We start from the raw sequence: 16,988 nt of genomic DNA on the forward strand, positions 1-16,988 counted from the left end.
GTGTGACTCACAACCTTTTCAACTTTTCATAAATATATCTAAACTCGTATTAACATCTAAACACATCTAAACTTATATTATGTGACCCCACAAAACTCAATTTACAATCTCAACTCACTATTATCTATACAAAACTCAATTCATCTCAACATCCAAACGGAACCTAAAACAACCCAATCTCCCAACTCAACTGAAGACGACAGATTACCAAACTAAAGTTGCCCATATTCAACCGACGATGGCTGCAGTGAATGTCTTTTTCTTCTTCTTTTGGATATCTGAAGAACCAGTGAATTATTGTCCCAAGAAATGCTAAGTGAACCGATGATTTGACCGAGCATTTTGTTTTTATTTTTTTTCTTACTGGTTAAGAAAGTAATTTTAAGTAAATTTATATATATTTTTTCTTAATTTTTTTCTTATCGGTCCTGCTATCGGTTCTGTAGCAGGACTCTCGTCCTGGATGGAGCTATTGAAGCTCAAAATGGTTGCTAGGAAGCCTTCCATGGTTGCATAATTGCATTTTCAGCTCAAAGTTAGAGAATGGTATAGGTATTCATAATCAAGCTGCAAAATTTTATTTGAAAATCAGGACTGTCTCATGGCGTAAGCCTCCAAGCAGGCCGGCTCAACCATTAGGCGAGTTAGGCAATTGCTTAAGGTTCCGAAGAAAGCTCTAAAAAAAAAAATATATATATATATATATATATATAAAGTAGAATTTTAAAAATATATATATATATATACCAAATAAAAAACTTTAATAATTAATTCAATAAGAATATAAACAAGATCAAATAGATATTATATTATTATTAATTTTTAAAAGTATCACATATAATAATTATTTTACTTATTCTCTTTCTAAAAATACACTTCTCTTTTGTTATTATTAGTTTAATATATAATTAATGTGAAAATTATAAATAACAAAATTTAATTTTTCAGTGTTCATAAAATTTTTTTGTATAATCCCTTGAAGAGGCAAGGGTCCACTTTTTTTCAAATGTGTATGTTGTTTATAAAACTTTATTGAAAATAATAATTATAATTGTGTCTAAGAATCTAAAATACTTGTGAAACTAGATTTGATAAAATTCTCTCTAAATTAAAAATTTTCTAATAAAGATTAAGTCAGTTATTAATTGAAAATGTGGTATAAAATCTTAATCAATAATTTGACTTTACAAAATGATAGGAATTATTTTTAAATAAAAATATAATATAAAAATATTTATTTAAAAATAAAAAAAAAAAACTTCACTCAAAATTTTAGCCTAGGGCCCCACAATGTATTGAGCCGGCCCTGCCTCCAAGGTCTACTTGTAGATATGCAAAAAGCGGTAAAAAAAAAAAATTTTACTCATCGTTCCTACGTCACACTATTTTTATTTTTTATCTTTTTATTTTTTTTCCTGAACAATTGTATGTTGTAAGAATGATGCAGAAAGAACTCATATTTCCGGGGCCAGGCAGAAAAGTGGTTCGAAGGCTAGCTATTTACACTGGACACTAAGGACAGACGTTCAACTAGTTAGGTTTGAAAAGTAATAGAACGTGTGTGTATATATATAGTAGTTGTACTCAAAGCAGGAATTGTAAGACTTTACATAGGGGGTATTTAATGTTTTCTCAAGCAATCCCTCAAGCAGTTTCTGCAGAAACTCCACACAAAAGGGAAAAGGATAAATGATCTGTTACTGCACAGCAGATTTGGCTTCATAACCTTTACCTCATAGAATGGCACACCGATTTTCACTGCGCTTACGAAGCTCCTCCTCTGCTTTTTCTAAATGCTCTCTGAGCCTACGAATTTCATCATTAGATTTCATCTGAGCTAAATGTGCTAGCTCTTCAGCTCTCAGTCGTGCAGCTTGCTCTTCTGCCAATTGTTGTTCGAGCCTAGTAGTTGTCTCCCTCAGCTTCATCTCAACCTACAGAACAAAATACATGACAGCATAAAGTCCAAGTTTAGTTTTTTTTTTTTTTTTTTTTTGGCAGAGAAAAAGATTCAGACCTGAAAACAACACACCTACCACCGGCACCTCACCCTAACTTTATACTTCCTAAAACAAGGACCCGCAGCATAAGCTGTGCACAGCATTTGCTAAATTGGAGAAAGAAAAGGACACAAGGCTTCTCTACAAGACGTCCAAACCTTTCAACTGATGCACTAGTAATCTCTTAAAGATAAATGTCATAACGTCATGACCAAATAATGAAATCATTCAGTTCCAAAGTGCTGCTTGAGTGCAAAGATAATGCCATTAAATTCAAAGCATTGATCCTTAATATTATCATCTCTCACCAAAAATCATAGAGATGGTAAAAGCCCAAGTCGTACACTTATTTGACATCCACACTGGGGTAACCTTGTTATATTGGTTTACAAACTGTCCCCTAAGAGATTCTAGGGATAGGGTTAACTCATAGACAGATGGTTTCAATCAATGTCCTGTTTCAGCAGATAAACCCTAGTCTAAAAGGTGTATCGCCATAATCTGTAAAAGGACGACAAAACTTTCAGTCACTGATAAGGATGTGCCCAGTTTCTCAAGACACACATATGCACAAAGGTCACCTAGTAGAGGCAAGGTACAAACATAAAGCAAGGTGGGCCTGAACAAAATCACATGTTTTGGTGAAAGGATCGAGATAACTCCAAGGTAAGTCAGTGATGAGTTTACCTATTGCTTTGTTGTACACCTCATGCATGCACATAAATCATGAAGAAGAATCCAACCAAAAGTCACAAATACGTTGTTACCTCTATGAGAGGCCTCATATTAATTTACAGAGTCATTGAAATTGGACCCCATCAGGTAAAAATGGAGAATTTTTTTTCTTTTTACACAAGTACAAATTGGAAGAGAGAAAATTATGTTAACTTGAGTGACTTCAAACTAGTGTCTGATGTGCAGATAAAAGAATGACATGCATATCTGCATATCAGAGCCAAGGAGTTCTAGTATATGTTTTGCCGAAGGTAAGATGGGGGATATAAAACCTTGCTTTAACCGGGAGTGGTCTACTTCAACATTCATGGATCAAGAGTGAAGCAGCACACCTTCCCAGATTCATTCCACAATTATGAAACATTGATTGTTGTGTCATAGAAGCAGTTGGCAAAAAGATGTATAAGAACTGTTAAAGATACCATCTCAGTAATTCGCTTGAGCTGCTGCTCATATGAAAACTCTATCTGATCTTTGAACTCGGATATTTCTCGTTTAGTGTAACCTTTCAGGGAATCAACATGCTCTTGTTGACTGCGGAGTTTGATTGCACCCTCCTGTCAAATGAAAAAAATTCCTCATCACGCTTTCATAGAAATATTGACGAAAGTTCAAGAAAAAAGAAAAAAAATCACCTTCAGTTCAGCAAATAACTCATCCGTGTATGGCTGACCACCATTCCGTGCTATGACCATGTTTACAAGGGAGAGAAGCTGCTGAACCTGTTCAACCCTCTTGCTTTCATCCTTAGTCTTGTTATCAAAAAGCACAAGCCGATTTTTACACAAGACAATGAATTCCTATATCAAAGTTAAAATCAATTAGAAAAATTGCTGGCCTTCTCATTCAATGTTGTAAATGATCAAGCAGAAAAGACCATGCCAACCTTCTGATGACAAGAACTTGCTAATGTAAAATATGTAAGTTTGTTATTAACATAGTATAAACTTCTTTTTTTCTCAAAAATCCATGCCAACCTCAATAATTTTTAACTTTTCTCTCCGCATGTTCTCTTCCCCTCAAGAGAGCCTCTGCAAGCAAAAACACGCATGTCTAGAGTCTACTCTGCCTTTACAAAACGAAAATATATTTCTAAAACTCTTTGCATTCAACCCAGAAATAAATGCCGATACTCTTAATTCATAAAAAAATCCACTTTTAATAAGCATGGACCCTCAAGAGTCTGCAATTCTCAAGAATCAAAATTCCCCAAGCAAACATGCCGAGAGTATTAACAATGTCATCAGATCATAAGCAGTGAAACCAAAGCTTAAGAAGTGGTGCATATTATCTGCAGCTTTACAAGTAACCATTAAAGGCCTTATAAAAGAAAAAGAAAAGTAACCTTCAAAGGCTCTGGGCACTCGCGACCCAAATAATCGTCCAAAGTCTCTTCATTATCTTCAAGCTCATCCCCCCCAGTGAAGACTACAATCATGTAGTCAACAATTCTGCTGCCAAACAATGTCTGCAAGCTACGAATTGCAGCTTCCTCTTCTTGTGAAAAGCGGGTCCTAACTGAAAAAACTATAAGAACTGCATGGATCCCATCCTTCGCCAAGTCAATGCATTTCACAATTTCTCTGCCAACAAATTCAGATCCAGCAGAAAAATCAAATAAACCTGCAATGACCTATAAGTTAGTCCTTGTGTACCCAAAATATACCAAAACGCATGGATAGCAATAGCTTGGGTAATTTCTTAAATACAGCTAGACCATAAAACTGGTATGACTCTACCAGGAGTGTCAATGACATTTATAATCTGCCCATCCCTCAGTACAGTTCTCTGCATTTCACAAGTGCTTGTAACACCAGCAGAGCTCGCCTTTGACTTGAAGGCCTTTCTTCCAACAATGCTGTTCCCAGTTGCACTTTTTCCATTCCCAGTACGTCCAACTAAAACCACCGTACGGACCCCATTGGATGGAGAAGTAAGCTCCCAGTCATCATCTATCATACTTCCACCCATTATAAAAATCAGAGTACCTGCATTTGAACAATTATTTATAGAATTGCTGTCAGTAATTTCTCTAATATGAGAAACACAAGCATATCATAAAAGGAATCAGTTGCATCAATATCTATAAAGTTCAACATGAGAAATATATTTGCAGTCTAAAATCTGTAATTCATTATCTACTAGTTCAACTATTGAGGTTTGTTTAAGCTATCTTGCATCTTCAACCCATACTGATTTCCGCAAAAAGTCAATGAATTTTGATTACTGTTGACGGATACCATAGACATTGCCTTTGTAATGCATTATCTATTTGTTCAAGTAATGAGGTTTGCAATGCAGAAGCCACTGAATAATTTGACTCGATCATAGATTATATCTTCACTTGAAATACAACGAGTTATTTATTTTTAAACCCAATGAGTTAATGCCTTCTATGCTCAAGTCTCCATTTTCTAGCATCTTCAACCATACTGATTTCTGAAAAAGTCAAAATAAATTGTGATTGCCGTTGATAAATACCACCATAGAAAGTGGCAATGTATTAAAGTAAACAAGTAGATCTTAATGATGCAATATCAATCAGACCCATGTTCAGCATGTAACCTTGAAAGCAACGCATCAAGATTTCAATGAGCATACACGTGAATATAATGAAAGTAAAATTTAAGAACCAACATCAAATATAAATAAGCAAACAAATACATAAATGGTCTCAGGAACAATTTCCAAAAGTCACGACATTAAGAATTAGGAGAATAAATCCTTCAACGGCATAAACCCAATTGAACTTCAAAAGACTAACAAATATTAAAAATAAAACCCAATTAGCTAGATTCGTATTAATAATTAGCATTCAACATTTGCAGACACCAAAATTAGAATAAGGAACATTATTTTTCAGTGGTCAGCTAAATAAACCAAAAATATCGGAATCTTCAATCAGATCAACCTACACAACCAAAATCTCCTGCATGCAAAAGTCCGTAGCCCTATGTTTTGTTGCCGAGAAAACAAAGAAGAAAATAACAATTAACAAGGGAATAAACCAAAAATCTGAGATTCGAAACTTCGATTCTCGTTCTTCCTGATTTGATCTCCAGAACCAAATTATAATCTTTATTATAAATATTAAAAATAAAATCTTGAGCACAAAATTACTTACTTGAGAATGGAAAGCCAAAGGACTCTGAAGCAAACAAGAGAAAGAGATTAGGGAGTTAAAAAGAGGTCGTATAGGACGAACAACTATTGTTGCGGGGGATGAAGTAGAGGAGAAGAAACTTCTTGGATAGGACAGAGCCACAGCAGAGAGGGACTTGCATTTGGACAAGTTCGCTGCGGTGACTGACGTCCTGGACTCAATATGGGCCGTCGATATTTATGGGATCCATAGCTGTTAAATTTTATATATACTTAATTTGCATTAGTCTATGCATATACATATATAAAATTACATCTTTTACATATTTATTTTGTCATTCAAGTAAAATTCTAACATTAGCTTATGCATATTTGAAACAAAATAATAATATTTTATTATTATTAATTTTATGTTAAAATCAATTTTTTTATATATATTTTACAATTAGTATCCACTACATATATTTGACATTAATAATACAAATGTAATAATAAAAAAAATATAATTTTTTATATATTATATTAAAAATAGAATAAAATAAAATATATATATATAATATATTATAATAATAAAATGAATGTACAAGTGAAGATTTGTTGTGTTGTTGAAAGAATGAGAAAAAGAAAGGATTGTGAGAGAGAGAGTGAGAGGAGAGAAATAATTATTAAAATATGATTTATAGGGTGAATAGTAGTTATCTAAATTTGGATAAATACTGTTAATAGGTAGTTAAATATTTAGATATACATAAGCTGATGTAGAGGATTTTAAGGTCATATTATACAAATATGACTTTACATATCTGCCTATATCTTAAAAGTGCCTATAACATCTACAGTAATGAACAGTAACCGTAAACAGTATATCTTACGTCCACCGACTTCGTCTTCGTCTCTGGTTAGCAACATCTAATTAGCCACCGAGCAGTCCTTCTTCCTCTGATTAGCCACCGACTTCAGTCACAATTTTACTTCTTCGTTGAGTACCAACATTTGATTAGCAATATTGTGTGGCGGTTGGAAATATCTAAGCTATCGATAGAAGGGATGGAGTGTATATACATCTCGTGGTTTTCAAGCATTTGCAGACTTTTCAAACTCAGGTGGAAGAAGAAAAAAATTTTGCAGTGCTGTTTGAGGATTCTTCTCGCCGTTGGTATGCAAAATTATTCTATTTGTACTTCTACATCTTCTTTCTGTATTTTTCCAGTGCTGTTTGTTTTTCTTTTTCTCGCATATTTCTCGCATATTCTTCTCGGCAATTCTTCTTATTTTTCTTCTTCGTTTCCCTTCTTCCCTGTATAATTTCTTCTTCGTTTTAGAATTATTTTGGCATCTCTGTTTTGTGTTTTCTTTGTTCTTCGTTTGCTTTGGTTTGAAGAGAGCGAGAGAGAGAGTTGCCGTGTGTGTGCGAATCGTAGTGTGCGACGGAGAGAGAAAGGGAAGTTCGTGGTGGCTGGGTCTGGTGGAGGTTGTCGCCGGTGTGAAGTGGTGGAGGTGAGGTGGCCTGGATGGCCGCGTACGGCGGCCCACGTTGACAGAAATGGGAGAAATCCATTTCGGATGGGTTTTCGCGGGGGAGAGACGGCTGCGCGTGTGGGACATCCGTGGTTGTTGCGTTGGTCGTCTGCGTGAGGGCGACTTGCCGGTGGTGGCGGTGAGGCTGGCCGGCGTACGGCGGCGCTGGGCTGGGCTGAAACACATCGGTCCGTTGGATGAATTGGGGCACCAGAGGAGAAAAACCGTGAGGAAAAAAAAAAAGGGTATAAAATCACTAAAAAAAAATTAATACTGTGTAAAAAAAAATTCTTATTTTAATTAATAATAGTAAATTCCTATTTTTTGAAAGACCTAATATCAGATTATTAGGTCTTTTGAAAAATATGTTGAACACTATATAGTGTATAAGACTGTCTAAATATTATATATATTTCTAATAGGAACTTTAAATTATTAACATAACTTGATGAAAGGTAGTAGAATCAAAAGACTCTTCAGTTAGTTAATGCCTTGTCAATGTACAATACACTCTTCAGTTAATGATATTATTAGAATTGTTTGGTCCAAACTCAAAACACAAAATACCCTTTCAGGTTTACACCCACACTTTATGTATACTGGATTCAAGATAAAGAGCAGGCTATCAAAACAATCACAAATAGGTTGTTAGTTGATGTCTACCTTCCATATTTAACGTGACAAGTAACTAAACAGTCATTCTAGCACTGACTAAAATTAAATGGCAAGCAAACCACACATTAATATTTTATCATTAAATAAATGATAAGAGTTTTGTTAAATATTTTTAAAAGAGTAAAATCATATAAATAATTAGAATTTTTAATATAATTTAAATCTCATAATATTTTTAATTAATTAAAATTAAAATCATTTAAATAAAATGATTTTCTACCATTATAATATTTTTTAATTTTTCAAAATAGAAGAGACTTACTTTAGTGATGAAAAAATGTGAGAACAATATAGAAATAAAAGACTCTGTATTCTTTTAGTGCTCTCCGAGTCATTGATTAGTATGGTTGAATTCTACAATTTATATATTGCAAGTAAGGGGAAAAGAAAACTTTTTGGAATTTAAATCTAACATTTCATCATAACTCTCCAAATTAGATCCAATGATGAAAATTTAAATACTGATTTAAATTAATTTAAAATATATACTTAACATATAAATATCATATCATAAATAAACTATCAAATTTAATTTATAAAATACTAATCTTTCATCATTAAATAAATGATGAAATTTTGTTAAATATTTTTAAAAAAGTAAAACCATATAAATAATTAAAATTTTAACATAATTTAAATATGATAATATTCTTAATTAACTAAAAGGAACTGCTACAGCTATCGAAAAAGTAGCCTGAAAATGTGTCCTGAATATGTATTTTACTTTTTTATTTTTCTTTTCTTTTTTTTATGTATATTTTTAATCATCATAAACATTTTTTAAAAAAATAAAAAATTTACAACATCATTAAAAAACACTTCCTTAATCACTACGCTAAAAAAAAAAAAAAAAAAATTGGCAAACGTCCCTTGGACGTTACACTACCGCTAGTACATATATATAGATCAATACTAATACTCGCAATTATAATTGTATGTACCACTCCTAACTATTTATATATTCTTAGAATACATAATTTTTTTGCACTTAAAAAGGAAATGGATAAGTTGATGACTCGCATGAAAAAATTTACATTTTAAACGGTGGGTTTCATTTCTTTTAAATAACTTATAAAAATTTGCACACCTTAAAATTATATTTATTTTTTAATAATTAATTAAAATAGGGTAAAATGTATAATTTAGGATCCTAATTTCTAGCAATTAGAATGAATAATTTTATTTTCAAGTCGGTATGTAGAACACATCTAGTAATGTATTTATATTGCATAATTTAATTTGAAAGTTAAGTTTTAAAATTTGAATATTATAAATCAAATTTTATTATTTAAGTAATGTTGATGGTATGCCTTATACAGCTATCGAAAAAGTAGCCTGAAAATGTGTCCTGAATATGTATTTTACTTTTTTATTTTTCTTTTCTTTTTTTATGTATATTTTTAATCATCATAAACATTTTTTAAAAAAATAAAAAATTTACAACATCATTAAAAAATACTTCCTTAATCACTACGCTAAAAAAAAAAAAAAAATTGGCAAATGTCCCTTGGACGTTACACTACCGCTAGTACATATATATAGATCAATACTAATACTCGCAATTATAATTGTATGTACCACTCCTAACTATTTATATATTCTTAGAATACATAATTTTTTTGCACTTAAAAGGAAATGGATAAGTTGATGACTCGCATGAAAAAATTTACATTTTAAACGGTGGGTTTCATTTTTTTTAAATAACTTATAAAAATTTGCACACCTTAAAATTATATTTATTTTTTAATAATTAATTAAAATAGGGTAAAATGTATAATTTAGGATCCTAATTTCTAGCAATTAGAATGAATAATTTTATTTTCAAGTCGGTATGTAGAACACATCTAGTAATGTATTTATATTGCATAATTTAATTTGAAAGTTAAGTTTTAAAATTTGAATATTATAAATCAAATTTTATTATTTAAGTAATGTTGATGGTATGCCTTATACACTTAATTGAAAATAGAATAACTCAATCAGAATATTATACTTATTGCTGTGATTATCATATATTTGTGATTTATATAAAAAAAATATGTGAAACATTAAATATTATTTTTTCTATTTATTAATTTTATAAGCAATACTAATAATAAATTTAATTAAATATTCTTTTCTCTATTTATTAATTTAATTTTATAAACAATAATAATAATAAATTCAAAAATTAGTTAGCAATATCAAGATAAGATAATAAGATGAAAACAAGAGAGAGAACATTATTAGGATGGGCCTTTGCAGCTGTTACGCTTTTGCAGGTAAATGAGCCCAAGCCCGGTTCACGCAAGGGCCTTCGCCATTAGTTCTCTACCAACATTGAATTTTCTAGAGAGAGAGCAAAACTTGCAGAACAAGGTGAAAGAGAGAGAACGAGACAAACAGAGAGATTTTGCACCCAAATCGATGAAAGACCCCTCCGTAAGGAACAAGGTGGTGATTCGGCACCTGCCACCGTCTCTCACTCAGCCCGATCTTTTCATTCTGATTGACGAGAAATTCTCCGGCCGATACAACTGGTCTTCTTTCCGTCCCGGCAAAAACAGGTAAAGTTTGGGCCCGTTTCGTTTTTACTTGCAATTTATTCAATTACTATAATTCTTGCTATTTATGTGTTACAGAGAAGCTTTTGGTAGATTTAAGGAAAATTTTCTGATGTACTTTCGAGTTGAATCTTAATTAGTGAATGTATGTATTCGGTATCTTCTGGATAGGGATTTTGAAACCTTTTTTTCTGAATTCTATAATCGTAAATTGCATTAGTTTTTCGCTTCCAGAGCAAGAAAGGCACTTCTATAATGTTGACCAATCAGACAAGCTCAAATTTATACGTAGTTAAAGTCCCTTTGGGGGGTAAATCATACTTATGTGTTTATCCTCATACTAACCCCTTATTGCCACTAACCTTTTTATATGTTCAACTGAAAATCCCGCTGAGCATCTTCCTAGTGCAGATATAATTGTTTTGCATTGAAGAACGTGTGCATGCATGCTAGGAAAGTTGTGTTCTCTCTCTGCCTGCTTGCTGATTGAACATCAAGAACAAAAAAGGAGCCTGATTGTCGAATATTAAAAAAAAAAAAAAAAATCCGTGACTTGGGAAAATAAATTAACCGCTTTTCTCACCTGTGTAATTAAATAGCTTAATCAAGGCGAGGCTTTTAATTTCTTAAACATCAAATAGGACATAGTTTTTTTTTTCTTCTGTTTTCAATGCAGCAAAACATTGACTAATGAGTTCTTCTTTTCTTCTGTTTTCAATGCAACAAAACATTGACTAATGAGTTTTTCTAACTTGAGATTTTTCTTAAACTAATTTGCAGCCAAAAGCATCAGAGATATTCTCGAGCCTACATAGACTTCAAGAAGCCTAGAGATGTTTTTGAGTTTGCCAAGTATTTTGATGGACACGTGTTTGTTAATGAGAAGGGTAACAAATCACGACATAACCTTTTCTCTACTTTGCCAAGTTTACAAGCAGCTGCAGTTTTATGTAATTCCAGTGGATTGCTTTAACAAATCTCGTTCATACGTGAAAAGAATGGTTAAATGAATTGATTAAATGTTGAATAAGCTTTGGTTTGTCTGGCTATTGATGTTCTCAACCATATTTTTCCATGGTAAGGTCATGTTTTTTCTGATTTTGGAGAGATCAGTAATTGTAGAAACTATAATGTGAGTCTTCTCTGTAGACTGCCATACTGTTTTTATTTATTTTTTATAAGTAACTGCAATACTAATTTTACTTGGTGTTTTTATGAGTTTAAATCTTTTCATTGATCCTAGGTGCTCAGTATAAGATTGTAGTTGAATATGCTCCTTCACAGCGTGTTTCAAAACCATCTACTAAGAAGGACGGTCGTGAAGGGACCATATATAAAGGTATTAGTTCAATTTTCAATTTCTATTTGATTACATTAAACTGCTGTGCTAGAATTGAACGAATTATGTTGCTTGTTTACTTGTATTAATAGCTACCTTTTCTTTGATGAAAGTAGATCCTGATTACTTAGAGTTCCTCAAAGCCATTGCAAAGCCGGCTGAGCATCTTCCTAGTGCAGAAATACAGTTGGAAAGAAGAGAAGCAGAACAAGCTGGTTTGTCGTTTTTGATGTCTTTACATGCCCACTTGTGTTCTTGTAGATATATAGACTTGTATAATTTTTGTTCCCCAACCTTAATGGTGACAACTTGTTGCATATAATGATGCAAGTCCCCACTTTTGGTTCTTTTCTAAAGGCCACCATGGTGCCTATGGCATGTAATGATGTGAGTTCCCTCCCTTATTCTTTTTTAAAGGCTGTCATGTTGCCAAATAAGGTTGTGTCCAAAATCTTGAGGAGTAACTTTCTGACTATAAATTTTGTCATAGCAGACTTTAGGCACAAGTAACTATTTGCTTAAGAGATATATTGTTGAAGTTTGTTCCCTTTAGATGTATTAGTTTCTCCCTACTTCTTTCCAGGCTCTGCAAAGGAAACTCCCTTTGTTACCCCACTTATGGAATATGTTCGTCAGAAACGAGCTGCCGAGAGTGGAGCCCAGGTAATGATTTTATGTCATCTTTGACCATCTATCTTCAAAGAAAATGTTGCTTACTTGCTGTATAGTTTGACAGAATGGTTTATTGCTGTTTTTGTGATGTAATTAGACTATTATCTTTATTTTATTAGTCATAATTGTTTCTGAAACAAGAAAAAATAAGTCGAACTAGATTGAATCATTTTTAATTTATGCTATATAATGTTCATATAAATCATTGGCTTATTAAAAAAGGAGGGGGAAAAAGAATGAAAGAATGGGACAATTACAGCTCAATAATAACCTTGGAGTAATGTTATGAATAAAACTTCTTGATTACCTATAAAAAATAACCTTCGAGTAACGTTGTTGTGATGCATATGGCTTGGGAATGTGGTTATAGAAAGAACAAATAAACTTGAGAGATTCCACTACTGTGTCCTTGCGTTGAATGTGGTGCCCTGGAAAGAAAGGAACATTACTACCATTGAAGACCTTGAAACTTTGGTATATTAACCAAGCATGTGCTTTTTTGGATTCATTGAGTATGCTTCTCCTTATCAAAAGGTTGCTGACACTTTTAGAACCTATTCTTCTGAAACTTTAACCAAAAAATTGTAGTTTGTTCATTTTTAATTATAATAGATTTTTCATGAGTGTACTGTTTGTTTGGCTCATCTGTAGTTGGCTTGTATGTGGAATAAAATCTCTTATTACCTATCAAAAAAAAAAAAAAAAATGCATGTAGGAGTGAAACAAAAAATTGCATGTTTGTACTTTGCTTTTTTCGGGGGGTGTGAAGGGGAGGCCTCCTTGTTTTCCTATATATTTTGTGATTTTGAACATATAAGCTTGTCTTATTTTGAATCTTGTGGTTGAATGTAGGGTTCATCAGTTGTTGGGAAGATTAGGAGAAGATCTAGGGTTGCAACCTCAGGCAAACCTGGCTCATCTACTACCAAACGAGGCTCTGAGAAGAAGGTATGCCCTTCAATTGTGTAACCATTTATCTCGTAGTACAGTTTATCTGTGCGAGAAAACTTGAAATCCTTTTGTATATTCAGATTTTTTGTTTTGTTCTTCATGAAAATGTTTCATTTTCCTAATCTCTTGTACTGGAATTCATCCAGGTCAGATCTGAAAACAATGCTGGAAAGCTTCATAGAGTAGTGAACTGTGCTGTTTAAACGATTTTTTTTTTTTTTTTTTATGAAGTATTGTAACTGTGATCTTTTAACTTAAAATTATGGAGAGCTAACACTTTGCTTTGGTTAGGAATTGAGTTGTTAAGAGATTGGTATGAATGTGGTAGAAAGGAAAAAAAAATTTTAGTCATTGCATCTCATTAGAAGAAAATGCTCTGGTTGGTTCATTACCTCTTCTAAGTGCTAATTTGTATTGTTATTTAATGATAAAGTTTGCTTCTTTTCTCTGCATACTTTTGAGTGGGTTATACCTTTGCTGGTTTAAGCAAGTTAGCTTGAAAAAATTGGGGTTGGAATTGCTTGTTTAGCAATGTGTTTTTGGATATTGTACAGTCCTAGAGGTTGTGCCAGTGATTTGATTCTTTGTGGTTGCTGTTTTTATGTTTGCCGACACATTCATGTAACTCTGCTATTTTTTGCTCTTGAAGTGAAAGACGAGGTTACTCATTCATGTTTTCTCTTTGACAGTATATACTGAAGGAAGGTGCAAAAATTACTGCTAAAAAAGACAAGTCAACTTTCACTGTAGTAGCCAGGCGAGAGGATCAACCGCTTACTTCTAGTGGGAAGAAAATATCTGAAAATGTAACAGGTAGCTTTTTCCTTCTATTTGTGTTTGTTTGTGTGTGCATTGGAGCATGTGTAATGCAAGCATGGATATTTCTGGAGCATGTGTTTTATTTGTTTCTGCTGTATTCTGCATCTTTCCTGGGTATCTGTCCATGGAATTGAAGATTATGTTTCTGGTATCGTGATTGCAGATTCTGGAAAAAAGATTCTGCTTCTAAAAGGAAAAGAACGAGGAGTAAGTCGAGTAAGGTTTTTTGTTTATGTTTTTTCTTCACCGTTCATCTCCATCATCTGCCCCATTGTAAATTTCTTCCACAATTTGCCAATCGCGTTTTACATTGTACGAAGCTTGGTTTGCATTTTATAACATATCCCGGGTTCCTTTGTGAACAACAGGGTGTAACATCAGTTGCTGGGAATTCTTCTGCTTCAACTGCTCCAAAAGAGAATCAGCATCGTGAGGGTGGTGAGAGGGTGATCAAAAGCATACTTCTAAATAATGAATCTCGTCAAAGTCAATCTTCAACAGCAGTCCAGCCTCAGCAGAAAATTCAGATCTTGAGCTCAGGAAGTGGCAAGCGACCACCACGAGCCATCGGTGCACGCTTGGGATCTAATGGTCTTGTCTCTCAAGGCGAACCGAACTCATTTGGTTCTGAAGGGGATACAAAACGGACTCGAGAAGATAAATTTACAAAAAAGATCATGCAAGGTTTGGGTAATGTCAGTGAGAAGCAAGAAAAACGTACAAGAAATAGGGATAGGCCTGATCGTGGTGTTTGGACTCCTCTTCATCGATCTGATGTATCACATGCTAGTGATGATCACTTGTCATCCCCTGTTTCACATCCCACTCAATCACAGGCTGATTCAGTTGAAGGTACTGCTATTACTCTTCATGGACCTATGAGTAGATGTAAATTCTATATTGGGGAACCATCTGTAGTTTCAACTCATCAATCTCCTTGTTTAAGACTTCTCATGCGGGGAATATGATATACTCACCATTACCTTTGGTTTTCAGCTTCTCATGGAGAAATGAAAGATGTGCCCTATGGAAGCAGGACTGCAGAGGTTACAGCCCGCACAAGTGGACGTAATACTTCTGTTGTGGATGATTAGTTTTTAAGGCCTAGCATTTGCAGGCCCCTCCCTTTCCTTGTTTTCTTTTTCATTTTTTTAACAACACTATTCCAATGGTACTACTTTGCAACTCAGTTTTTGGAATTTCTCAGGTTCTCATAGGCGTGTTGATCGCCGTGGAGCTGTCCATGTAATGAAGGACGATGGCTCTCTAAATTCGAGCGAGGGGAAATCTTCCAGGAGAGGAAGTGTTAGTGGCCATGGTGCTCTTGAGGTCTGTATAGTTTGTGCTAAATGAACTACAACATTATTTCCTGTTAGTTCATTTTGTTTTTAATTTGCCAAGCTTTTCGTTTTTCCCCTTGTGTGTACAGAAGCAAGTGTGGGTCCAGAAGTCATCTTCAGGTCCTTAGATTATCAAATTTTGGTGAGTCGTTCTTTTTATTGGCATGCCATCCCCCCCCCCCCCAAAAAAAAAATAAATAATAAATAAAAAACACTCTTCCACGCCAAAGATTCTTCTTCTTCTTCTGAGCATCTCAAACAAAAATTATGAACATGATCTGAAGAAGAATGGTTACAGCATGACAAATTTAGATGTTTAAAGCTGTTTATTAATGTCATGTAAACAGTTATGGTTGTATGGTTGGATTAGAATCTGATAGTCTTGCAATTTGTGAAACAGTTATGGCATTCAGTAAGTGCACTAATTCATCATTGTCCGAGGATTATATGTTGCTACAGGCTGAGGCCTCTATTGAAGACATCGTGCGGTCAGGACAAGCCCAGAATGATAATTTTATGATTGTACCAATTGTAGGGTACGTGTGTATGTACATTTGTTGAGATATTGAGTTGAAAAGTTTTTTTCATGGCATGCATTTTGACGGCTAGGATTTCTTTAATTGTAGACCAACCATGCTTGTGGAAGTTGTGGTACAGTGATCTGATTTGCACCCAACAAGGAGATGCAGCTTGCTTATTCTGATGAATGGCGACCTAACATATCTGATGACAAGATACCCAAGTTGGAGAGAGGATTTGCTTTCTTCATAACGTCACTTTTCAGGTTAGGCCATTTGTAATTTTCATTGTTCTGAGTCATATCTTGAGAGGAAAGTGGTTTTGTTTCGATGAAGGCAGAAAATACATGGTCATTTTGACCCGGATGGCCTGTCAGATCTGTTTCACCTTTCATGTAACGTATGATGATTTGGTACCCAAAGAATTTGGAGTGATTGTGCAAAATGGTGTTGTATCGACTCATTTTATGTCCGGAAAAAACGGTGTATGTTCTCGTGTAATGTATGGGATGATTTACCGTCTGTTAAGCATTGCTCGAATTTAAGTTATGCACGCAGCTTGATTAATTGTAGCTCCAAACAACATCAGGTCAAGGGTGAAATGGCCTCCCTGAGCCAGAGTCTTGGGTTATGTCGCATACCGTTGGGTTGGGGTAGGCATTGGTGATCCAAAGATTTAGAGCTACACGCGCCCATTAAAAATTGAAATAAAAAGGGTCTGAAACAGGAGATCTTGAGAGTAGGGATGGCAACATGTGATATAATCCGTTAATCCA

The 16,988-nt window shown here is 33.8% G+C and overlaps 2 protein-coding genes across 3 annotated transcripts; one reads left to right on the top strand and one right to left on the bottom strand.

Annotated features, from left to right (window-relative positions):
• Positions 1 to 1,549: 1,549 nt before the first annotated feature.
• LOC121249702 (immune-associated nucleotide-binding protein 9-like) lies at positions 1,550 to 6,087 on the bottom strand. Its single transcript, XM_041148459.1, has 6 exons — positions 5,860 to 6,087; positions 4,475 to 4,723; positions 4,081 to 4,358; positions 3,371 to 3,535; positions 3,158 to 3,292; positions 1,550 to 1,934 (listed from the first exon to the last, which is right to left on the bottom strand). Exons 2-6 carry the CDS (start codon positions 4,704 to 4,706, stop codon positions 1,734 to 1,736), a joined length of 1,011 nt encoding a protein of 336 aa, XP_041004393.1. The 5' UTR covers positions 4,707 to 4,723; positions 5,860 to 6,087; the 3' UTR covers positions 1,550 to 1,733.
• A 4,263-nt stretch (positions 6,088 to 10,350) lies between these two features.
• LOC121249705 (regulator of nonsense transcripts UPF3) lies at positions 10,351 to 16,734 on the top strand. 2 transcript variants are annotated; one of them, XM_041148466.1, is made up of 14 exons: positions 10,351 to 10,576; positions 11,354 to 11,460; positions 11,817 to 11,912; positions 12,029 to 12,127; positions 12,496 to 12,575; positions 13,437 to 13,532; positions 14,225 to 14,348; positions 14,518 to 14,570; positions 14,723 to 15,206; positions 15,351 to 15,422; positions 15,562 to 15,683; positions 15,784 to 15,836; positions 16,095 to 16,230; positions 16,321 to 16,734. In XM_041148466.1, the coding sequence occupies exons 1-12, from the start codon at positions 10,437 to 10,439 to the stop codon at positions 15,820 to 15,822; spliced, it is 1,512 nt and encodes a 503-aa protein (XP_041004400.1). In that variant the 5' UTR covers positions 10,351 to 10,436; the 3' UTR covers positions 15,823 to 15,836; positions 16,095 to 16,230; positions 16,321 to 16,734. The 2 variants fall into 2 exon arrangements, with proteins under 2 accessions (XP_041004400.1, XP_041004401.1); XM_041148467.1 differs by having other exon boundaries at positions 10,352 to 10,576; positions 14,518 to 14,561.
• Positions 16,735 to 16,988: the final 254 nt, after the last annotated feature.

This window comes from Juglans microcarpa x Juglans regia, chromosome 2D (genome assembly GCF_004785595.1).
Source record: "Juglans microcarpa x Juglans regia isolate MS1-56 chromosome 2D, Jm3101_v1.0, whole genome shotgun sequence".
Taxonomy (NCBI): Eukaryota; Viridiplantae; Streptophyta; class Magnoliopsida; order Fagales; family Juglandaceae; genus Juglans; species Juglans microcarpa x Juglans regia.